This window comes from Terrapene carolina, unplaced genomic scaffold (genome assembly GCF_002925995.2).
Source record: "Terrapene carolina triunguis isolate 2854851 unplaced genomic scaffold, T_m_triunguis-2.0 Scaffold90, whole genome shotgun sequence".
In the NCBI taxonomy this organism is placed as follows: domain Eukaryota; kingdom Metazoa; phylum Chordata; order Testudines; family Emydidae; genus Terrapene; species Terrapene triunguis.
Genome location: NW_020664441.1, coordinates 729,718 through 754,262, shown reverse-complemented (window position 1 = coordinate 754,262; position 24,545 = coordinate 729,718). Strand labels below are relative to the sequence as shown.

Sequence of the window (24,545 nt, the reverse complement as noted above, 5' to 3'; positions counted from 1 at the left end):
CGAGTGCGTGTCAATGATTCATCTGAGTGGTGTCACAACTCTAAGCAAATTAGAAAATGGCCAGTGTTTCTGGGGGTCCGTCATATAGCCATGATCATTCCAAACATTAGTTTTATTCCCAAATAATAGGCTATATTAAGAGACAGTTAAGGCTGAAACTATCTTTAGTTTCAAAAAAACCCAATACATCACTGAATGTTTAATTTGAAACATCTAAGCATCTGAGATTCAGGAAATTCTAAGTTAGGATTCCACTAACACCCTTAACTCTGCCCCCCATCCCTCGCCACATGTACTGTAGCTATAGGAGCATAAGTATTCCAATTACTTTTTAAATGGTTGTAATTATTAAAAATAAGTAATACAGTCCATGCATGTTAGTTCCCTTTTCTGCTCTTTGTAGAATATCTAAGGGCATATACCGAATTGCAGAATGAGGTTTTCATCTAGTGTTTGTGGAGTGGACCTGGGCAAAATGGTTACCTGCTTGTATGTAGATAGTGGGATTTCTGACCCATATTGAATGAGAGAGTAGGTTAAGCATAGTGGTGTTTCTCTCCTGTACAGAGAGGATGGACAGGAAGGGTTGGGCCTTGTGGCTTATCGCTGAACAGGTTGTGGTCCAGGAAATCAAGGTGGTGTTGGAGCCCTGGCGGGCAGAAGTGCAGCTGTGGAGGGCGGTTGGGGGGACTGGAGAATTGGGGATTTTTCCTAAAAATGTCTCCTACTGTGAATTTTTAAGGGGAGAAAAACAATTCTAAATATACTTAGCAATTGGTTTACATTTTAAAGGCTGTCTCTGCAAGGGAAAAAGGCTAGAGATTTACTTCTTTAAAAATGCATGTTTAGTTCTTCACCTAGTGAAGAACTTTGTGGAAGTTTTTTAAGGAGTTTAAAAGGAGAAAAAAAATTGAATAACTCAAAAATTAACCCACTAATCTTCACTAATAGACAGCAGGCTCTCTGAGGAGAACAGGAGAAATCAAGTGTGGAGATTCTGGGCCAAGCCATTTTATTGTATTTATTTTTCTAAGATAGAAGTTGGCAAAAAATAATAGTAAACTTTCAGTGCAAACCTCTGATCTTTTTCAAAGTGTTAGATCTGGCAGAAACCTCGCCCGCTCAAGGAATTAAAGAAAAACATGGTGTATTTTACTCACCTCTCGCCCATTTCCTTGTGTTCAGATTCCTCAGAAATAGGCCATGTTTAAAACTCAAGCTTGCAATGGACTTAGGCACTGATCCTACAAAAGCTCCACACATGTGCTCAACATTAAACATATGAGTAGTCCCACTGACTTTAATAGGGCTGCCTATATGTGTAAATCTTGTGTATAAGGTTTTGCAGAATTGAGGCTCAAGTCAGGACAAGCACCTTTGACGTGTATAACGAAATACGGTTGAGAAGCAACATATGCTGTTTTGTAGTAAAATGTTAACTGTGTACAAATGGGCAGAACTCCAGCTAGGCTAATTGTCTGGAATGCTGCAAAGTGAAAGAAACACTTCTGCTTTTATTTAGGCTATGAATTCAAATGACATTTATTTCAATGGCTGAACCCACAGCCATGTAAGAACATTCAAATATATTTGAATCACACATTCAGATAAACAAGTCTGTTCATCTGAATGTGAGCTCAATCACAGACCTCATTTAAAAGAAGTGCAAGGGCAAAAAACTCTGTTACTACAGTGGTAGGAATGACAGGGCCAGATCCTCAGCTAGTGTAAATCAGCATACATCCAGTGAAGTCAATGGAGTGCTGTTGAGTTATGCCAGCTGAGGATTTGGCCTGAAGTTTCTAAATGCATAGAAGACAGATAATCCAAAGGTAGGTTTCATACCGCTACCGTCAATTAGCCACATTGCACATACATATTAAGGCGTAAAAGTTAACACAATATAAAGGGAGAGAAATGTACAAAGACGCAGAGTTACAGTAGCTATGGAAGCCTTAACATTCAAATTCCTTGACTTTTGTGCATTTCAAAATATTAACCATAACCACATTGAGCAAGGTGTTTTACATCTCCTCTGTTGTGCTTCTTTAGACGTAGTATTGGTCAAAGGTCACATCCAGAAAAATCATTGTAATAGACGAGCTAATTATTGCTGCATTCGCCTCTAGGCCAGAAGGGTGTGATTTCAAATCCTACGCTGGGACTTGGGCTCAGCTGCAATGATAGCTCTCTAGTGTGAGGGGGAAGGGGCCTCTTACTATTAGTAGTGCTCTCCGATGAGACATTAAACATGGATCCCTTTTGCCCATTGGTGATGTGCAAATTAAATATCCCATGGCACCTTTTGAGAAGAGGAGGAAATAACCCTGGTGTCCTGGCAAACATTCCCTCCCTATAAGGCTCAGTGAATAGACAATAAACCCTTGATTGCTCCATATGATTGGAGCATTCTGTGAGCTGTAAATCTGTGCCAGGAACTGAGCCAGCATTTAAAGGGTGAATAGTTGCTAAGTGAATAATTAAGAGAAATGAAGGATAACAAAGGGCATGAACCAAATTGGGGGAAGTGCAATCAAAGCATTGACCTTGGGAAATGTGTGAAACAGACATTGAAATACCATGTGTAGACATCCGCAAAGGCATTAAAGCTTACTAGTATTAATAATTATTATTGCTGTGCAGATATCAAACCACGTTCCATTCAGACAGCAGCTTAAATTGGCCCATAGGGTTGTTTGCTCAGCAGAAGTGGGGTTTCCAGGCATCATCTCCAGACACATTGACACCTTTCACCTCCTGATTAGCAGCAATTTCACCAATATAATAAACACAACAAATTTGCAACAAATAATTGAAAAAACCCTGCTTGCATTCGAAACCTGCTCTTTTGAAGAGCTGGTTCAGGGAGCCGGAAACTTTCTATGAACCTGTCTGATGGAGCTGGGTACTTATCCCAGCAGCATTAGAATGAGACAGATCAACTAACATTTTCAAAAGCGGACTAGTGACTTTGGGTGCCCAACTTGAAGTACTATAAATAGGCCTGATTTTCAGGACATTCTGAGCTCTCACCCTCTGACAGGCCGCTCCAGGGTATTTCAGGTTGGGCACCCAAAACTTGGGACACCCAGACTCACAAGAAACTTATTAAGATTTGATCCTGAATTTCTGGTGGGAGTCCAGTATGTCTGGTGGGAGGGAAATGAGACTCTGGCCAGTCTAATAGTGAACATCACAAAGTTGGATGATAGTTTATACAGCTGTTAAAGGATCTATGTGACAGAAAAGGAGAGGCAAAATCTCTCCAAATGTGTGATCTGGGAGAATGGAAGACGAAAAGGTAGCGGTCACAGCGTTCAGTGGGCACATGTGCCAGGCTGAGGTGTCAGATTGGGAAAGTCTCCTGCAATAGCCAGTCCACAGCCTGCCATTCGGTCTTCACTTCCTAAGAGTCTTGTGTGATGGTCTTTTCTGTACTGCGGCAGGGCACTCGGATACAGCCAAAGGGGTTCTCAGTAGCCACTGCAAAGCTGGAGAGCATTTTCCCCAGCTCTCTTCTGTAACTTCGTCACAGCTCGCAGGGGATGACACCTACCCCTTTTCAAGGTGAACATCATTTCCCAGCAGCAGGAGGGCAGCTGTCCTAGTTGTCTTTTGCATCCAGCTAAAAATAGAAAGAACGTTCATGGCTCGTCAACACGATTCACGTGTTCCAGTGTTCATCAGCTCAGCTGGTGACACTCAGGCCAAAAGCCCAGGGTGATGAGAGAGAGCGTGCATACCACAATTAACTGGATTTGCTTCATTGAGTTACAGCAGCACAACCATGACATGAAGGGCTGTGCGCTCTCGTGTTACCCTCAAATGGCTTACCATGAAAAACCCCCTGACAAATGACTAATCATCCTCTCTGTAGATGACTCATAATCTGATAGTGAAAAATGAAACAGCAATGTTAAAATGGGGTCTGGGATCTCCATACTACATCAACCCTCTCACAGCACTTTGTTTAAAAATACAGAGCCAAATTCTCTTCTGGTGCAAATGGGCAAAACTGTACTGACACCAATGGAGCTGCACCCATTTATACCAGCAGAGTTAAATGCTCCACTAGACTAAAATTAAATACTACTACTAATGGTCCCTAATTAATGTTAGTGTAAAATAAAATAATTAATAGCTTGTTCTTTTATAATCTCTCTTCTGAAGATCTCAAAGGACCACCTGTGTCAATGGGACTTCTCAGAGGACCGAGGGTTTGCAGGATTAGGCGCTTAGCATTTCATTACTACCAGACTAGACAAATGCTTTTACTCCTGTTAGTAACAGGGATGACTGCACAACCTCATTACTTCATACAAATGAATGGGAGAGCCATTGTGAATGAAATGATTCTGTAAATCAGCAAATAAGAGAACAAACCCATGAAAAAGCAAAGAGAATACGTTATTTATTTTGGCAATTATAGGTTAATTTTATTTATGGTAACACTTCAGAAGGAATCAATACAATTACAGAGCCAGATCATCTGCTGGCACAAAGCAGCTTAGCTCTACTGTCTCTCCATTGAAATCAAGAGAGCGATGTCAGTTCACACCAGCTGAGGATCTGACCCACCGTGAATATTCTAAAATGAATGAAGTTTAATACTGAGACTTCACGACAGCCTCTGCTCTGAAAACTGAGAGGAGGAAAAAAGCCACCACTTTTTTGTGTTTATAATGTGTGCAGATTAGTTTGGCACACGGCAGGGGTATTTCTCTTGGCATGGGGAGTGATACTGGTAACTTTCCAGTCCTTCAGAATCTCTATGGAACTTTTGCAGTCTGCACCCTGGAGTGCATGTTATCCTGGACTTGGGGTCTGATCAAAAGTCTGTTGAGGTCAATGGGAGTCTTTGCATTGATTTCACTAGGCTTTGGATCAGGCTTGTGATGATTTGTCTTTTAAATGCATCTAACCCTAACCCTTTCTGTTTCTGTATGCTTCTTAATTGCCCAGCTGTTGTCTCTGGTAAACTGATCTCTGGCTTAGGCAAGTCTCCATCACCCTCTTCACTTCTTTAGGGGTTGAAAAGTCTATCTGGACATGCATCAGTAAATAAACAGAACAGACTTCCCTTAAAACAGCTTGTACTTTTTAAATATCCACATCATTCTAGATCAGGATCACCCTGATATTCAGTTAAATACCGTTAAACCATTCCATCATTAGGGAACTATACTCCACAGTCTTGGTCTTCTCTTTTCTTGCTGAGACAAGTCTGATGTTGGCTGAAAATGTATTTAACAACCCTGGCTACTTTCTTGTCTCCCGATATAAACTCTCTGCATTCGTTGTTAAATGCCCTAGTGGCTTCTTTTATCCTTTGGAATTTGCTCTCCCTTCCTCCCTCGAGGTACAGAATGTAGACGTGAAGATGGCTTCTATGTGACTTTCTGGTCCCCACAATTCCTATTACCTGTTGGCACTGGAATATTTTTTGACACAAAGAATAACGAGGTTGAAGGAGGCCTTCATGAGCCTTTCATACCTTTTCTGTTTCCCTCCGGATTAGCTCCTGCATCTCCTCCTTCCAGCCCATCAGCTCCACAAACTTCTCCACCCCACTGATCACGTCTCCCAGCAGGGCCACATCATTGTACTGTGGCTGGTACGCAAATGGTCCCACCAGCTCTCGATTGATCAGCACACGAGGAATAGAGCTGCGGACTGCATCTGCCAGACTGGCAAAGGGCTGCACCTAAAAAAAATCCCCCCACAAGGAGCAAAGAAACAGAGAGCTTCATCCAAGGAGTGGAGGTCAGCAGGGGAGTCCAAAGCCCACACAAAATGAATTCACTGTACTCCACAAACTGAACCTCAGGGACTCAAAATGCAGGGTCTCAGAGGACCCCAAACCTCGCAGCCTGACTCTTCCGTATTACACAGACCCTCTTTTAATAACAAAATTTATACTGCATCTCATAACCTGGGCAAACTGGCTGAGAGGAATATCCCAGACAAAAGCTATTATCTACTGTACCCCCTGCTGGCACATCACTGAATTGGCAGGGGGCATCTCTCCAGCAGAGTCCACCCCAGTTATTACTATTACCGCCTCAAGTATCCACAAAACTCATCTCTTCCATCCCCAGAGGTCCATCCCCACATCCTTATCCTGAGCTCCATGGACCTTGTCTAGCTGCCTTTTGTTTCCATATACCCCCACACAGAGTCTGAGTACTCCGCTTCTCACCCTATGTCCTCAAATTCCTCTCTTCATTTTCCTGATCCCTGAACCCACCCCCCCATTTCCCCCAAAGCCCTGTTCAATTTTGCACTATTTGCCTGAGTCCCAACGTCCTGAATCCCCGTAGCCCTCTCATGATCTATGTCACAGACCTCGAGGGAGGTTCCAATGATAAAGAGCACATCTGCCATGGGGAAATCTGTCACGTGCAGGAAGAACCGGTGTGGGAGCTCCTCTCCAAAGAACACAATGTCAGGTTTGATGAGTCCAGTGCAGACTGGGCAGTGGGGGATTTTGTCTGCCATCACATCTCCCTGAAACAAGAAAACCCATCAGCAGCCACATGCTTTACCAGGCAGCATGGCAACTCCACCATTACATCTTCCATCCATCCCACAAGCACACATGGGTTTGCCATCATATCACATCGCAACAAAACAAAATTTGCCCTGGAACAGGAACCTTGTCTCGGCCATGAGGACAAGGTAACTGGCTTGCAGGATCCCTTTGAATTTGCTTCTGTTGTCTCTGTGTTGATGCCCCCGCAACTGCCACTCACCCTGAAGTCCTCACCCAGGTAGGATCTCCAACAGGCGGTACATGTGGCAGTGGCGAAGGTGCCATGAGCCTCCACCAGTTTATCAAGAGGGATCCCAGCAACTTGAACACAAGATGGAGAGAAGATCAACTCAGTACAAGGAAATTGAACCTACTGGCCCCAAATTCATTTGATGTTTCAACAGCCCCACTCTTGTATTCCACCCCATCTTGTCTTTTCCCTGCAGTCCATCAAGGAAAGCCAGGAAGGTGACACTCACCTCTTTCCAGCCCGTCAATGTTCTGGGTGTACAGACGCAGAAGGAGCCCCTTGTCATGCAGGAGTCGCAAGAAGTAATGGGAGTAGTTGGGCCTGTAATTGCCAGGGTACAACTCCTTGGCCAAAGTGAAAAAGGGCTTAGGATTGTGGAAGAAGTAGGCAATTTCAAAGATGGCTTCTGGATAGGGAATGTTGTACTGCTGAAGGTTACTGTACAGGCCACTTCCAGGAGACCTGCAGAGGGGACAAAGGGAACCTATCAGTCAGAATGCCACAGGAAAACAAACCCAGTACAGATGTTTCTAAAGACACCTACCCCTAGAGCGTGACATATGACACCTCTCAGAGAGAGAATGACCAAATTCTTGAGCCCTATCTGGTTGCTTTCTGCAGCTGAGGCAGGGCAAAGGAGCCTTAAGTGGGCAGCTGAGGATTTCCCTTGCATGTAAGAGGAACCCCCTCAGGTGATGTCAAACTGGCATCGCTGGCTCTACACCACCCAACTCCAGATCCCCTGATGTATGAGGCATGTTCAGGATTTGCTGAGGATGGGAAGGGCCACAGCAAGTGCACTGTGGTCCAGTGATCCTGGGCTGACGGAGTGGCCCCTGTTTCAACTCTAGTTTACGCCATGGCCAGACTGGCTCCTGGACAGCCCCAGAACTGGGGAACTGCAGAGGCAAAATCAAGCAATAAGCACAACTCATCTGGGCCTGAGGATCTGGATCAAGGTTTCATATGGAGTCTGAGCTGCTGAAGGGAGCACTCATCTTAACTGTGGCATTGTCCAAGCATGCCAGGGAAGGAGAAGCAGCAGACACGGTGATTTTTTAATGTAGTCTGAAATGCTGCTGGCATGCCACGAACTAGCACTAATGAGAAGGTGGTGGTGATGGCTGGAGCTGGGATCAGTACCCCCAGTACTAGTGAGAGGGAGAGGAATGGTAAGTGGCAGACCCCTGGTATTACCTAGGTTTGGAATATCATCAATTCCAGCTCTGGCTTGGCTCCAATAAGCATCTGTGAAAGGGGTGAGGTGTTACCTAAAATCTGGGATGCCGCTGGGTGTACTGATCCCAGCTCCAGCCATCACTACCATCCGGTGACACTCCTTCTTCTGAATTAATTCTGCCACATCCTGCAGGGTGAGCTTCCGGTTTCCACTGCCATCTCCTCCTCGGCCGATCCCAAAGATGCCTGTGGCAGCAGTGGATAAGGAAACCAGTCTGGCCCCCTGGATCCTTCTAGGAGCAGAAAGGAAACGCAGCAGGTAACAAAAGGACTTACGCTGCTCAGATGGAGAAAAACATCCCAAGTGTTTCCTAGGAAGCCAGGAACTAATCTTTCAATTGTAGGTTCATGTGCTATTGTTTGGTAATTCAGGGGAGAAAACATAGTAGCAGTTAGTATGAAGCCCCCAGGAGCACAATATATTCCTTTGCACTTACAGCCCCTTTCATACGAGGATATCAAAGCACTTAACAGACATTTATTATCTATTGTTTTATTGTGCTAGCACCCAGGCTTGGACCATGACCCCATTGTGCTAGGTGCTGTACAAACGTAGAACAAAACGTCAGTCTCTACCCCAAAGATGTTTTCAATCTAAATAAGACATTAAGCATCACAGCACCACCATGTGTGTATTTGGGTGGATTATGGACAAGGCACTGGGGTTAAGGGAGCTTTTAATCTCCAAATTAGTATACGATTCCCCATGGCTAATGCACACGGGAGCCCTTTTTGCATCCTGGTTGGCAACCAGAAAGCACTTAGGATTGTGTTTCTATGCTACTCTGACAGGGCTGCCCAGTTTAAGGACTGAAGAAACCTCAGCCCTCCCTGAATCCCATCCAGGATTCCCCCCCTTAGTAGAGTCCCTGTGCAGGTGGCAGACACCTAATTGAATCACTGCTCAGCCTTAAGTGCAGAAGAGGAAATGAGAATCTACAATCCATCACATGAGAAGAATATTGCCCCAAACAACCTAAGCAATGTTTGCTCATCCAGGGTGTGATGTTGCACTCCATATGATTTTATGAAAATATGCTAATGAGTGTAAATATAATGTAACTGGAATATGCTTCATGCAAAAGGTCTCTTGCAAGGTATCATTACAAAGCTTATAATCTACTGAGTGTTCATCCTATTTGTATGAATGAAACATTCTTGTATCTGAAACTAGAAATATGAAATATAACTCTGAGGTCCTATTGTAATTATGCAAAGTGTGGGCCATTAATGGTGGTTTGGAATCTTGATGGCTCCCATTAACCAGGACAATTGACTGTGGACGGCTCTGTTTACTTGCAAGCCTTCCTGTGAGTCAGGTCGGGAAGAATGAAGGCTTGGGGTCTCACAGGACAGGTGACCATGTCACCTGGTACTGGAATCCATCTTAAACCTGGTGCTTTTCCATTTAGAAGGAGGGGTGGGGAGCCAGAGAGACAAAAGATTACCGCCTTGTGCCAAAGCTATAAAAGGGGATGGGAACAGAACAAAGGGGGCTGCAGTCATAAAAAATCCCCTAGCTACCACCTGAGCTGGAACAAGGACTGTACCAAGGGAAAGGATTGGGCCCAGACTAGGAAGGAGTCCAGTCTGTGAAAAAAGCTTATTGGAACATCTCTGAGGGTGAGATTTCATCTGTAAACAGTTTCTTAAATGTATTAGGCTTAGCCTTGCATGTTATTTTGCTTGATAACTTACTTTGTTCTGTCTGTTATTACTTGGAACCACTTAAATCCTACTTTTTATACATAATAAAATCACTTTTGCTTATTATTGAACCCAGAGTTAGTGACTAATACCTGGGGGAGCAAACAGCTGTGCATATCTCTCTATCAGTGTTATAGCGGGCGCACAATTTATGAGTTTACCCTGTATAAGCTTTATACAGAGTAAAACGGATTTATTTGGGGTTTGGGTCCCATTGGGAACTGGATGTCTGGGTGCTAGAGACAGGAGCACTTCTTAAGCTGTTTTCAGTTGAGTCTGCAGCTTTTGGGGGACGTGGTTCAGACCTGGGTCTGTGTTTGCAGCAAGCTAGCGTGTCTGGCTCAACAAGACAGGGTACTGAAGTCCCAAGCTGGCAGGGAAAACGGGCTCAGAGATAGTCTCAGCACATCAGGTGGCAGTCCCAAGAGGGTTTCTGTGACCCAACCCGTCACACAGGGCGCTGACTCTGATCAGGGCAAAATCCAGACATGAGAGCAGAGCCCAGAGGTTCTTGGTGACTCCTAGTGGTGGTGATTATTAGGTCACAGAATCACTGAATGTGGCCTCCATGGGTTGAACATTGTCTTCACAAGAGCATGGGCTTTGCAGCATAAGACTAGATGTCCCATCTCTAGCAGTGGCCAATATTTCTCTTCAAAGCCTCTCTGCTGCTTGATCCACTCGCAAAGAGTTCCCATGGCAGCAGATACTGCACCAGCGTGGCTCACAGAGACAGAGAGCCGTGCATTTAGATGGTAAACACTGTTCTTAGCTCCAAGCTCTCAGCATTCTTTACAGTATCTGGTGAATTTAATTATAACAGTCTCATCTTCTCCTTCCTGGGGGTGAGTATTTCTGAGACAGTGAGAGAGTCTGATGAGTCCATAAGATAACAGAGCCCTGGTTTGTGGAGAATTATCAGGATTGTGCTCGAGAGTGACAGGGAACAGCACAAAATGAGAAAACAGCCGTACCTTGCTCCACAGGCAATTGCCATCTCTCCATGGCATTCCAGAGGCTCCCTCTGCAGGGAAGTTCCACTTGTGGGGATGAAGCCAGATCCCAAGGAAGCTAAGGGAAGATTTCTGCCCCCCATGGAGCCAACAGGCCTCCTGGGATGATTTCTCTGACTGCATATCCAGAGATTCTGCCAGGCTGAAACAAAACATAACAACCTGGACCAGCTGACAACGGTCCCTTAGAAAGGCAGGGCCAGGGGTGACCGGTTTAAAGGAATCTACCCAGAGTTATGGAAAGAACAGTCAGCTCCGTGCATTTACCAGGAATTATGGCATTACAAGTGACATCCTTTTTACATGCAGTATAGCTGTAGCCATGTTGGTTTCAGGATATTAGAGAGACATGGTGGGTGAGATGATACCAACTTCTGTTGGTGAAAGAGACCTGAAGACGAGCTCAATGTGGCACAAAAGTTAGTCTCTTTCTCCAACAGAAGTTGGTCCAGTAAAAGTACCTCCCGCACCTTGTCTCTCTATCACTCTTACATCTCATCTAAAAGAGGGCACCTCCAAATCCACAGAGCTTCCTAATGGCACACTTGGTACAAGCAAAGCCGGTAGCCCATGCCATGCAAACTCAGCGCCTGGCTCTAACACCGAGAAACCCCTGAAAAGCTTGAGTCTCAGGTGAAAAGCCTGAGACCAGCCAGGTATGGCTATAGATGTAACATACACTCTGCCTTACACAGTATGTCACTGCCAGCAAGCTCCCCTCCCCACATGCTACAAACTCATTTACTGTACTTTGCTCTCCCCAGTCCCCTCTGAACTCTGCTGCCCAAGCCACTCCACTCTCCCCCAGGCCCCAGCCACCTCTGAACTTTGCCAGCCAACTTACCCTGCCGTTCCCCTCCCTCTCATCTGAAGTCTTCCCAAATCCGCCTGCCCCCTTCCCTCTGATCATTTTCACACTCCGCCCCCCGAGCCCGAATATGCTGCTTACCCGTGAATCCCTGAAGACTCGCAGCAGGAAACACATTTCTAACAGCCGCGACTCTGAACCGTAACCCCAGGCTCATTCCCCTGCCCTTGCCCTGTAGCAGAAAGTGGAGACTTGTGCGATGTGGATGAGAACGAGTGAGGTGCTGTGGCTGCTTCCCTGCTTTTCCCCACACCCCGACGACTAAGTGACTGTCTAGTTGCAGGGAGCATGGCACGGGGCGGTCACTATCTCCTGCATCCCCCTGGGACTCGCTGCACTAGTGACCTGGAGGCTGGAGAAGGGGGATCTAGGGCACAGGGCAAAGCACCAGCCTGTTTGCTTAAGGTGATCCTGAGCCCGGCAGAACAGCTGAAAGGGTTTACCACAATGTCCATAATAGAAGAGCCCACAGCAGTTCATACTAGAATAACCGTAGCTTGTATTTTTATAGTTGCTGTCACTTATACACAAACTGTGTATAGTGGGATCGTACACCTAACCACTGAAATGGAGTAGAGCACAGCAGCCTTCATCTCTAGCTACACTATACAACAGTGTCTTTAGGTCAAGGAATGACTATGATTTTATTGCAAGTCTTGGGATATTTGAGCAGTCCCAGCTGCTGGAGACAAGTGATGAGGTGAAAATTCAGCTTTTTTTTAAAATACATTTCTAGCCCTCATGATAGTGGAGAAAGGCTTGAACATCTGACCTGAGAGCACCGTAAAAGCCCCAAAAGCAAAAGGCAAATAAAAAGAAACCAAAATGGTTTGTTTTCAATCTCATGATTTTGGGGGCCCAGTTTATGATTTTCAAACATGTACAGTTGGCAATCCCGAATATAGGTCCTGCAAGAGGCGATATCCTGGATGGGAAAGTGTCCAGGACATTGTAATTAACACCAAATCTTTCAAAATGTGCCATGGATCTTTCATGACCATGCGTGCTCTGAACCTTGATGTTATCTAAACGGTGACAGCTCCAGCAATTCAGTGCCCTCATACTGTAGCATTGGGCACTGTTCCTATCATTCAGGTATCACTGTCACCATTCCTAATTTAGGCCTGAAATTAGGCAGCCTATTGATCCATTTATCAGTGCCCCAATAGCTCCCCTTGCATTGGTTCCTATCCATTTTATCATCTACCGAAATTACTCAGAGATCCGCACCTGCAATTCTCCTGCTGAGCCATTATTTTCCCACTGTAAACCTGTGTATTTGATTATCTCTCCCTATGTGAAATTGCTGAACCTCATTTTACTGATTTTATGCCATTTAAAAAATGTATTTAGCTCTTACTCTATTTTAATTCTGTCATACAACAGTATTTGCTGCCCTTTCAAACATCTTTGTATTTGTCCACTGCTGCCATTACTATACTCTCCCCTCCATCCATTGAATTGTTAATAAATGCACTAGGATTTCCTGCTTTTTAGCAAAGGAAGGGATGGAGGCCAAATCAACTGTTTCTCTGAGGTCACTTCCCCCAAAGTTGGGGAAATGTGGATTTTCAAGTAAAAACCCTATAATTTGTTTATTTTAGTATGACTTTCAATTATCTTCATGGTAGTGGTTGGCCTTCAGAGCAGGGTGCCCATTGGGCAGGGATAGATGAGAATGGGGTACTTTAGTGAAGTGCTTAAAGTGGTCTGAAAAAAGTGGGACTCTATCATTATCTGGAAGCAGCAGCTTTGGTAAGACGGTGCATAAAGGGCCACCCTCAGCAGCTCAGCTTAATTTTTTTAGGGGGGCAGGTCTGTGACCCCTTGTGACCCCCCCACACTGTATGAACTGGTGGGTGCACCGTCCTTCAGAGGCTTTTGAAAAACATTGCTACCCTAAACAGAATCAGTGGTGACTCCAAATTGCTACGGTTACACTTTTGGGGGAAGGAGGGTAGGAGAACTTCACTGTTGAATGCAGTAACACGTGTTTAGCAGGGGGAGGAGGGAGTCCCGAGAGCCCAAAGCCGTGTCCGTGACATGGTCCCAACTGGTCTAGAGATCTCCGAAATGTCGTGGCGCTGAGACATGGCATCCCCACGCCATGGCGCTTCGATGCAATGCGCTGGAAGGACGGGCCACGAGTTAGTGTTGGCCAGCGGCGCTTGGCGCAAGGCCCTTTGGCCATGCCATGGCGGCACGTGGAGGAGCGGCTGTGATGGTGCTGGGAGGGGAGATGGGCTGCTGGAGATGGAAACACCCGCCCCGTGGGCACGGGCTGCTCGTGTCCCCTGGATCCCGTGGCACGTTCCCTGGAGCTGTGGGGGTCAGAGCCGCTCCAGGCAGCTCCCATCACTGCTCCGCGCTGCAGGACCTAGGCCTAGGCCGCGCCCGTTGCCATGGCTACCAGCGAGCACCCCTGCGCCCGCACCAGGCCAGCGGGCCCAGGACAGGCAGCGGCTCCTCCCCCTCCAGGGCGGGGTTTCGGGACTGCAGTACGCGAGGCCATACGGTACCCGTCATGCCGCGCGCGCGCACGCGACGGGGGTTCGTTACCGGAAGTGAGTGTGCAGTTCCGGCGGTAGTAGCGGGGTGGCCTGGCCTGGCCTCCTGCTCCTTGGGGTTCTCTCGTCTCGCTCCCCCCGCCCCGCTTTCACCCCCTTCCCCGCCCGCCATCATGAAGGACGTGCCGGGCTTCCTGCAGCAGAGCCAGAGCTCCGGGCCGGGCCAGGCCGCCGTGTGGCACCGCCTGGAGGAGCTCTACACCAAGAAGTGAGCGGGCCGGGACCAAGGGAAGAGGGGCGGGGAGCCCCGCACGGGGGAGAGGACTGTGGGGAGGCCGGGGGCTGCTCGCTGCTGTGGGGTGGGGCGGGAGTGGTTCCGTCCCCCCGGGCGAGCTGGGGCCTGCGCTCTGCCCCGGTGCTGAGAGGCTCGAGCGCTTTGCTTGAGGGCTGCTCCATGAGCTGGTGTTGGGGCTCTGCCCTCCTCCGCCAGGAGACCCCCCCAGGGGAGCAAATCCTGCACCTCTGTGCAGACCGCCCTCCCACCCCCGGTGCACTTACCTGGGGGGTTCAGTGCAGCGTCAGAAGCGCACCTTTGCTCTGACATCTCCACTGTAAATGGGTTACACTGCAGGGGTTCCCAACTGTGGCTTGGGATCCAAAAGTGGGTCGTGACCCCATTTTAATGGGGTCGCCTGGGCTGGTGCTAGACTTGCTGGGGTCCAGGGCCAAGGCCGAAGCCTTTGGGCTTTGCCACCCCCCAGCCCAGGGTGTTGGGGCTATGGGCAGGCTCGGGCTCCAGTCCCCCCTCCTGGTAATTTTTGTTGTCAGAAGGAGGTCAGGGTGCAATGAAGTTTGAGAACTGTTGGGTTACAGGAAATGATGGTGCTCAAGAAATGCAATCCCCCTTGTAGTAATGCCATCCAGTACTCTTCAGTTAATGTCATATTGAAGAGACACCTTTAACTTAAAAACCACACTTATCTGATATCTTTTACTTATAGTAGTTACAAAAAACGCCTAGGATAATTATAGCAAATTTGAGATGCTTTTTCAGTTTTATTTTGTTTGACCGCACTTTATACATAGTCAGTTTCATTGTTTCTCTGTTAGTGATTTTCACCTGTTTGTCGGTCTTGCTCACAGCAACAACAGAGAGAAACCTAATTTTAAAATATAGGAAAATATGGTTGTTGAAACTACAAAAATTGTCACGGATTGAGGAATGCATGTAGAACATGAAACCATACTTCAACTTTTTAAAAATAATTGACAGGGTTTTGAAATAGGCTAGAAATTGGTGGTTCCCTGTGATTTCTTGCTGCCTGTTTCTTCATGTGTAAGAGGAAAGTAGTGTTTTCCCTTGGAGGGTGTTTTGAGGGTTGATTCATACTTCTTATGTGCTTTGAGATCTTTTGCAGAAAGCTGCACTCAGTTTTTACTATTCCTCTGAACTATACATGCGGAAAAAGTTGAACACTATATTTTTTTAATTGAAGTCTGGTCTAGAATAGTTATAAGCACCAGGCTGATGGTCCTGGCCAGCTGAGGTCTTTAACTTTTTCAGAGCTAGTGCTGAATTGAGTCATAAATGATCCTTTATATTGGTCCTTATGGATTAATTGAAATTAGCTTTATAATGTTTTCCTCTGTATTTCAGTAGGTGTCTGTCTGATAGTATTGCTTATTGTACTGATGCTTGCTGATGCCAGGGGCCTCTTTGTTTTTGTTTTTTCAGACTCTGGCACCAGCTGACTCTGCAGGTGTTGGACTTTGTGCAGGACCCCTGCTTTGCTAAAGGAGATGGCCTCATCAAGGTGAATAGGTTGATTCTTAAGCAAGTGTCAGTGCAAAGATGACAGTGTGAGCATTCTTGGGCTGATATAAAATAGGTGTGCAAAGGCCTGCCAAAACATTGTGGGATCAGAAAATATGCTTTAAAACTTCCTAACCGCACCCCATCTATTTGGAAGGGTCTGAATATTTATAAAAATGTCAACAAATAGATACAATTTATTAGTATTAAAAGTTTATGGATTGGACTTTGGGCATAATTTGGCCATGTTTTATAAACATTCTAAAGCGTGAAATGGGTTAGGTAAAATAATGGCGCTGTAATGTAAGGAATGGAATGAGATGTGTTTCAGGTCTTCACAGGTCTTAGTTTGGTTCACCTGTGTTTTTTTAAAAAGGCTTTTCTTCAGTCTTGGCAACAAAGCGGTTAACTGTGTGCGCAGAGTGGTTTTCCTGAGAGTTCACAAACTCAGGTATCAGTGCAGATTTCATTCCTCTCTTCCAACTTAGGCATATTGTCATCTTTAAGAATGCAGCACACAAATATCTGAACTTGCATGAATCTAGGTACTCCTGTGATTCATTTCTGCTCATTTCCTTCTTCTTTGCATTTTTATATCAAATTATGATTCACCAAAAAGACATTGACATCAGTGAGGAAAGCCCTGAGCTTATGGACATGCTCTACATGTTTAGAGTGGGGTGTGTAGAGAAACCTGAAATAGCTAGGCTTCTATTGACTGTATGGATACTTAGTGGAATAGAGGCCCCTCACAACAGAGAGGGGTAAACAGACCTAGGTAACCCCCTCTTGGTAGAGACTAGTCTTGTCTCATGAATCTATTAACTGGTGAATCACTCTCCACAGTTGGGAGGAGATCCTGGAGACTGCTCTCCATAAGATGAGCAATTTTTGGCTTCTGTAGTCTAGTGTCAGTACATTTTAGATACCTCCACCTATGGGTACAAAATTACTTTGAGGGAGGAGTTTATATTGAACGATGGGCAAGTTGCCTATTTCACTATAATGAAATATTCTGTCACTAACTGGCTGTCACAATTTTTTTTTACCGCCCACAGCTTTATGAGAACTTCATCAGTGAGTTTGAACACAGGTGAGATTGACTACTTGTACATAAGTTTGTAGCTTGTGCACTCTTAATTTTAACTGTTCTGATGCCATGTTGTTCATTTCAGGGTGAACCCTTTGTCCTTGGTAGAGATCATTCTTCATGTAGTTAGACAGATGACAGGTGAGTAACTTTTCTAGTATTAATGGTGACTTTTTAGGGCTATTAGGCCTAGGGTTTAACTGGCTGATGGCAACAGCCAAGACTTCAATGTGAAAATGAGGCAACTGGTTTGCACAATATTGAAAGTAAAAAGCATAAACTCATAGAATTTTACAACTAATGGTGAAATTACTGCTGCAGAAGGGACCTTGCTGGAGAGATGGCTGATGCATTTGGAGCCAGATCCTCAGCTGGTGTGAATCAGCATAGTTCGTTTACTTCAGTGGAGGTATGATGGCTTTTACCGGCTGAGAATCTGGCTCTGAGTTCTGTGGAGCCAATCAAGGTACTTTCTTGTGGTAGGTTCAAATATTCTGCTGTTTGGATCCTTAATATGCTTTCCTTCTTGCTCCATGTTAGATCCCAATGTGGCCCTTACTTTCCTGGAAAAGACTCGAGAAAAGGTATTTGTGAAATCCAAGTTTTTTCCTGTTGGCGCACAGTTAAATAAAATAGCTGCTGCTTTTTATTGTAGGTCTGTGCGAGTAGATATGTTTACATCTGTGTCTATATTGGAGAAGGCATATTCTTCAGTACATACAATTCTCTGTGAACAAGCCAACATGGATTTGGATTTGGGAACACAGCAAGAAACACAACCTAACTAAATTAGCACTTGTTATGCTTTAACTGTCAGTAGTTGTCTGCGTGGTTGGAACAGTTCTGTTTTTCTGATGTGTAACTGTTTTGTGGTTGCAGGTGAAAAGCAGTGATGAGGCTGTGATTTTATGTAAAACAGCCATTGGGGCTCTGAAGTTAAACATTGGCGACCTACAGGTCACAAAGGTGAGATTATGTTGGCATTTAGGTTTTGTCTGTTTGAGCGCACTCAATTCATCTGGATGCCCATGTATTTCAGCACTTGCTTAGCCTTTAGAGGCAGCCCCTCTCTTTCTGTGTCTGTTGAATTTTGTGAATTTAAGTTCATCTGTAACCTCTCTTAGGCAGCATGGGCAAGTCTCCTGGAAATCCAGCTCTATTTGGAAGGCTGGAAAGTGTTTGCTTAGTTCTGATAACACTGGCTGTTCCTTCTAGTGTTGTTCCTTTAGCTGAGATGCTAGTGGCATATACTTCTAGTGTATGACTATCCTCACTAATGACCCATATGAAGCCAGATCTTCAGCTGGTGTGAATCAGCAGCTGCCTCTGAGAAGGGCTAGAAAAACCCTTGAGTTTAACCCTTCTGTGTCTCGGACTGCAACTTCGGGGTGGTTCTACGAATTTAGCATCATGTATGTGGTTTGGCAAAGAGCTAAGAAGTATTGTATATCTGTATTTAGCTTCTTGGTTGACCTTTTTGGGGGGGGGAGGGAGCTTACTGATATTATAACTGTGGGTTGGAGCGTTAGGGTAAGAGGGAATCCACTTTGACAGATGGTTTTTCCAAAGGAAGTTGTGGAATCCCCATCATTGGAGGTATTTAAGAACAGGTTGGACAAATGCTGTCAGGGATGGTCTAAGTTTACTTGATCCTGTCTCAGCGTGGAGGGCTGGACTTGATGACTTCTCAAAGACCCTTCCAGCCCTACATTTCTACTATTATTAGGCAAAGTTGATATATTATTTTCACCAACGTGAGCCAAATGGGGATCCTTCAGTTGTTCATGTTCTTGTATTAATGGAAATATGAAGTTTCAAGGGTCAAGAAGTGCACTCACTGACCAGTGTTTGTAAATATGAATGAGACTTTTTGGGAGAAAGGGGGGAGTCTTGCTTTATTTCAAATGCTGTTACTAATGTTCTCAGCTGCACTCTCATCTGATTCACTCTGGATGGGATTTCTGAACCAAACGTGTGAATATAATTTGTGATAAGCTGTAAATTTCAAGACTAACTAAAATAGTGAGTGGCGGAGGTGAAAGGTACAGATGTGTATAAAATGTCTGTGTGTCAAGAGTTGGACTTTCTCCTTTCTTTAGGAGACCATAGAGGATGTTGAGGAGATGCTGAACAATCTCCCTGGGGTGACATCTGTTCACAGCCGTTTCTACGACCTTTCCAGCAAGTACTACCAGACAATTGGGAATCATGCCTCTTACTATAAGGATGCACTGCGGTTCCTGGGCTGTATTGATGTCAAGGATCTGCCAGGTAAGTCTGCCTCCTTGTGCCAGATATAGGGAACTGCAGTTTCCATGTTCATTCAGTTCTGGCCTATTCCACCAGTGTAGTCCAGCTGTAGGCACGTAGGGAAGTCAGCTTTCCTCAGCATTGTTGTATTATATAACTCCACCATTATCCTAGTAGAGTCCACCCAGAGAGATGAATTCTGCTTGCTCATTCATCTCAGGGCTACTGTATCCAAGATGTATGGGGGTGGGGAGACTGTCAGTAAGGTAGGGGAGAGTAAATGACCGTTTCCCAATTCTTGTGATCTCCTTTGCGTAGCTGATATGGTAAATGATGGTATTCCTCTGAATTTCCAACCGGGGAGGGGCTCTGCTGCAAGCAGATCACTGAGGTGGTCAGTGACCTCAAGCAGTTCAGACCCTCAGGCTGCACCGGAGTGGATTTCTGTCACACACTGGTTCTTGCAGCCTCCAGTATTGGCATGGAACTGCATTTTACGTGGATTAAGATTAGATTTGATCATGTTTGCAGTCTTGAGTAAATGTGGAGGTGATGATGACCAAAAAATCTGAGAGAGATCATATACACATACTGAAAGAGGAAGGAGCAATAGGGTTGAAGCTGTCGCTTTACACACACTATTCTTCCTTGCAGTGTCAGAGCAGCAGGAGAGAGCCTTTACCTTGGGGCTGGCAGGACTCCTAGGAGAAGGAGTTTATAACTTTGGGGAGCTGGTAAGTAGACTCTGGGTTGTCTCAGCTGTTGAATGATGGAAATTGGTTATAGTTGGTCAATAATGCTGTCCTGACTTATTTATCACAGCTCATGCACCCTGTGCTGGAGTCCTTGAGAAACACTGACAGACAGTGGCTGATTGACACACTTTATGCCTTCAATAGTGGTAATGTAGAGAAATTCCAGGCTCTGAAGACTGCCTGGGGTCAGCAGGTGAGTGAGTGAGGTGGGAAACACAACACAACTTCATGGTGCCCTGATAAATGCATAGACATCAGTTAGAATAATAAAATAATGTGGGAGTACAAAGGGACAGAGTTGAGGATAATATACAATCCATAACTCTAGTTTTCCTGACTTCAGTCCATGTAAAATCTCCACCATAACGTTTCTAACAGCACCTTCCCACCATAATTAGATTGATTAGAATAAATACATGAAAGTAAATATAAAGGATGAAAGAAAAAGTCTTCTGTAACCAAGGAAGATTTCATGGGTCTGCTGGGGCTCTTGCTGTGCCAATCTAACTTACCTGGGACACACTTAAATATCATTTTGAAGGTACTATGGAAAACGCTAAAGAGAATGCCTCTCACATTCCCGAAACACTTGCAAAGTAATGATTGTCAATACTAATATTTCAGTGATTATGCAGGAAGCTGTCAATACGGCAATAGCTCCCAGAGATCTTTATTGTCCATCTAGATAGCCCTTAGTTAAGGACCATGATTTTGCATATCATGCAGAGGATAGCATTTAACAGTACGCCATCTCCTTGTTAGCGCTATATGGAGTGGTGAGCCAGTACTGGGTTTGAATCCAGGGCTTTTTAGCAGAGAAGCAAGACAGATGAGAGGGTATTTACCCTCTGTGTGGCTCATTTTTAGTGCACAGGATGTAACTTAAAAAAAAAAGAAAGAAACAGAAGAAAAATTAACTTTATTCATGGACAGCTGCTTAATGTTTTTGTTATCTCACAGCCAGACCTGGCTGCAAATGAAGCTCTTCTCCTGAAGAAGATCCAGCTGCTGTGCCTCATGGAGGTAAGCTGCTAGCTGAGACCCTGATAGGGCACCCCAATTGTCTGTTATATGTGTCTGGAAGGTGTCCCCATGATTAACTTCCCTGTAGTGTCCAAGTAGATTCTGTTTGTGAGTTGAGAGCTGTGTGCATGGTGCTTTCAGTCTACTGCTATTTTATATAGTTGCTCTTTAGATATAAATCACTAATGGTGGCATTACATGATTTTGCCTATTGATGGTGCTCAAAGACAAGTGCTGCTGGAAGAAAGTGCCAGTAGATGTTAGTAAGAGACAGCAAGAGCCAAAAAGGTTATGTTTCCAAAGACAGCATCTGAAGGGATGGTTCTTAAACTATGTCCCAACATAACTGCCTAAAGAACACCCAAATTCTCGCCTCAAATGGATAAGGGTTGAAAACCCTCCCCATGCAAGGAAATCCTTTAACATCTAAGACACAGAAATGCTTGTCCTGGCATTCCTTCCATGTACAAGGCCTGGTTTCATTGTCACCAATGGGTATGGGTAACCCTAATCTGTTAAAAGCCCCGTCGGTGGTGCTGTCCAGCTAAAGCAGGCTAGTGCCTACCTTTTCCGATACCGCGCGCGGCCCCCGCCCCAAGCACCAACTCCACACTCCCATTGGCTGGGAACTGGAGGGGGGGGGCATGCCTGTGGGCGAGAACTGCGCGGAGCCGCTTGTGCGCCTCTGCCTAGGAGCCAGAGCTGCTGCTGGCTGCTTCCGGGGCGCAGCGCAATCCGCGGTGCCAGGACAGGAGGTAAGCCTGCCTCTGCACCCCGTCTGCAACGCTGACTGGGAACCGCCGTAGGTAAGTCCGTACCCCAATCTCCTGCCCCAGCCCTGAGCCCTCCCCAACCTGGAGCCCCTCCTGCACCCCAAACCCCTCATCTCTGGCCCCAGCCCAGAGCCCTGCCCCCCTCCTGCATCCCAACCCCCTGCCCCATCCCTGAGCCCTCCCAAACCCGGAACCCCTTCCTGAACCCCAAACCCCTCATCCCTGGCCCCAGCCCAGAGCCCTGACTCCCTCCTGCACCCCAACCCGAGCCCCCTCCCACATCCTGAACTCCTCATTCCTGGCCCCACCCTGCCGCCCTCACCCCCGCACCCCAATCCTCTGCCCCAGCCCTGAGCCCCTCCCACACTCCAAACCCCTCATCCCCAACTCCGTTGGGTCACAGGCATCAACAGTTTTCTTCAACTGGGTCCCCAGAAAAGAAGTTTGAAAACCACTGGTCTACTGGTCCTTAAACACTTGCAGTTATGCCAATAACATGATGTGCATGGAGAATTTCCATCTTTAGGATTAGAATCTACTTTGTCTTTGAGCGATTGTTTCTTAGGGAGCCTACTGTTTGGGGAGGTAGATGGGGGGTGGGGAAGTGACTGCTGCTTACTTTAGCATCTTCAATAAAGCAGTCTTTTTTTAAAAAATAGAGGGAGAACTAGCTGCTGTTGGCCCTTTGTTATCAGGGCCTCTGATTTGCACAGGTAGAGATGAGGTTCAAGTCTGCAGGTACATCTACACTGGAATAAAAGACCCTGCGGCATGACTGTGGCCGGCCCGGGTCAGCTAGCTTGGGCTGTGGGGCTAAAAATTGCTGTGTAGACGTTTAGGCTTGGGATGGAGTCTGGGCTCTGGGACCCTCCCCCCTTGCAGGATCCCAGAGCTCAGACCCCAGCCGAACATCTGCACAGCAATTTTACACCCCTGCAGCCTGAGCCCCCTGGGCTAAAGTCCGCTGACCTGGTTCAGCCATGGGTGTTTAATTGCTGTGTTGACATACCTTATGGCTTCTGGAGGACAGTACTAGGGAGACTCAGTACATCTTGGGAGAAGAAATCTGAAGAGTGCTGATTTTCTGCTTGCCTTTAGATGACTTTCACCCGACCAGCCAATCACAGACAGCTCACTTTTGAAGAGATTGCTAAAAGTGCCAAAGTCACCGTGAATGAGGTGAGTTGTGTTAATGCTAATGATGACAATAAGTAACTTGAATGTGAGGTTCCTAACAGTATCCGAGGAACAGATTCATTTCTATATGTTGTCAAATAGTGGGGGGGGAAATTCACTGCATTAATGTTTGTGAATTAACTGCAAAGAATCCTCTGGCTGTAGAGGAAGAATGAATTGCCATCTCCTGCCCTCTGTCTCAGACACAGGTAGCCCTCGCATTCCTTAGTAGAACAAGCTCACACAGTTTTAATTCCTGTGGATCCAGATGTTTGTATAGAATGCTGCTCATCTTGGTCAGAGTGATCTGTCGTGGAGATAGTTGCCTTGTGCCACTTTTCAGTTTCGTTTTGTGCTGTGGCGAACAGTAGTCTAGTGACTGGATTATAAGATGACTCAATTTAAAAGAATTGGGGAGTCTTTGTGAAAAGTGACTGGTTCTTAATCCCTTTCTTCCTATCTTCAGGTGGAACTGCTGGTGATGAAGGCTCTCTCAGTAGGGTTAGTAAAGGGCAGTATTGATGAAGTGGATAAGAAAGTGCACATGACCTGGGTCCAACCGCGTGTGCTGGATTTACAGCAGGTAATGTCAGCTGAAATACTTAACCAATGGCAACTCACCTTCTTTTCGATCTGTGATTGGCCTGAATACTGACATGAGAGCTATTAATAAGATTGTAGTACTCAGACCTTGGCTCTGCCCATTTCTTGCAATGGTTTGGAGAAGAGAGTTAGCAAAGGTTCCCCTTCCAGAGGAAAACATTATTTGAAAAGTTCTCCCTTCACAAAATAACAAGACCTTGGTTTCAACCCAGATATCCATAACTAACCTTTGCAGTTGTACTTGCAAGCCTTCCTTGGGAACATGATGGATGGAATAAGTGTGTCTGAGATTCTGAGAATAGGGCCATGCAAACAATAGGCACATCACACATGCACACTTCATATAAATTGACAAAAACTTGGGTTAATATAACAAATTTTAAATTTAATGAAGCGAAAACTGAAGATTTCAGGTTAATAACTATGCCATGTTGCACATCCTCTATATCTGAGACCTTACATCTAACAGGGATTGACTTTGGAAGAAAGGTTAAGCGCTAGTCTCCCAGGGTTGGTACCTCATCATTTGGGGCCTATGACTTTGCTTTGAGTGAAACTGAAATGCACGTTGCTGTCCTAATGAGACAATATCACAGCTGATGGACTGCTTCATTTTATAAAACTTAAAATGATTCTCCCTTAAAATTTCCTCCCTTATTATCCTCATTTTCTAAAAGCTTTCTCAGAAACCCACATACTTAGAATCTTGGAGTCCTATCACACCATATGATAGTCCTATCCTCACCACACTTGAGGTCAAGTTTGGGATCTTAATGTCCCATGTTTAGGGCCCTACCAAATTCACAGTCCATTTTGGTCAATTTCACAGTCCTAGGATTTTAAAAATCATAAATTTCATGATTTCAGCTTTTTAAATCGGAAATTTCACGGTGTTGTAATTGTAGGGATCCTGGCCAAAAAGGAATTGTGGGGTGGTTGCAGTACT

At 45.6% G+C, this 24,545-nt stretch overlaps 2 protein-coding genes across 3 annotated transcripts; one reads left to right on the top strand and one right to left on the bottom strand.

The window, feature by feature from the left end:
- Positions 1–1,494: 1,494 nt before the first annotated feature.
- On the bottom strand, positions 1,495–12,013 carry SIRT3 (sirtuin 3). 2 transcript variants are annotated; one of them, XM_024197836.1, is made up of 8 exons: positions 11,691–12,013; positions 10,703–10,883; positions 8,054–8,254; positions 7,012–7,244; positions 6,753–6,853; positions 6,346–6,507; positions 5,495–5,704; positions 1,495–3,625 (listed from the first exon to the last, which is right to left on the bottom strand). In XM_024197836.1, exons 1-8 carry the CDS (start codon positions 11,764–11,766, stop codon positions 3,605–3,607), a joined length of 1,185 nt encoding a protein of 394 aa, XP_024053604.1. In that variant the 5' UTR covers positions 11,767–12,013; the 3' UTR covers positions 1,495–3,604. The 2 variants fall into 2 exon arrangements, with proteins under 2 accessions (XP_024053604.1, XP_024053613.1); XM_024197845.1 differs by having other exon boundaries at positions 8,054–8,251.
- A 2,160-nt stretch (positions 12,014–14,173) lies between these two features.
- Positions 14,174–24,387, top strand: PSMD13 (proteasome 26S subunit, non-ATPase 13). The gene is made up of 13 exons (XM_029911226.1): positions 14,174–14,384; positions 15,852–15,930; positions 16,988–17,022; positions 17,105–17,160; positions 17,560–17,603; positions 17,899–17,985; positions 19,119–19,290; positions 19,924–20,003; positions 20,092–20,217; positions 20,985–21,047; positions 22,919–22,999; positions 23,463–23,579; positions 24,277–24,387. Exons 1-13 carry the CDS (start codon positions 14,290–14,292, stop codon positions 24,385–24,387), a joined length of 1,146 nt encoding a protein of 381 aa, XP_029767086.1. The 5' UTR covers positions 14,174–14,289.
- The last annotated feature ends 158 nt before the right edge of the window (positions 24,388–24,545 follow it).

Excerpts from the sequence above, each read along its gene's own strand:
- SIRT3 (XM_024197836.1), bottom strand. The coding sequence starts at position 11,766 with ATGAGCCTGGGGTTACGGTTCAGAGTCGCGGCTGTTAGAAATGTGTTT. Across the intron at positions 6,508-6,752 it reads ACCTGGGTGAGGACTTCAGG|GGAGATGTGATGGCAGACAA; the intron begins GTGAGTGGCAGT and ends TTCTTGTTTCAG. Across the intron at positions 3,626-5,494 it reads TCCGGAGGGAAACAGAAAAG|CTGGATGCAAAAGACAACTA; the intron begins GTATGAAAGGCT and ends TTCTATTTTTAG.
- PSMD13 (XM_029911226.1), top strand. The coding sequence starts at position 14,290 with ATGAAGGACGTGCCGGGCTTCCTGCAGCAGAGCCAGAGCTCCGGGCCG. Across the intron at positions 17,023-17,104 it reads ATCAGTGAGTTTGAACACAG|GGTGAACCCTTTGTCCTTGG; the intron begins GTGAGATTGACT and ends TGTTCATTTCAG. Across the intron at positions 19,291-19,923 it reads TGATGTCAAGGATCTGCCAG|TGTCAGAGCAGCAGGAGAGA; the intron begins GTAAGTCTGCCT and ends TCTTCCTTGCAG.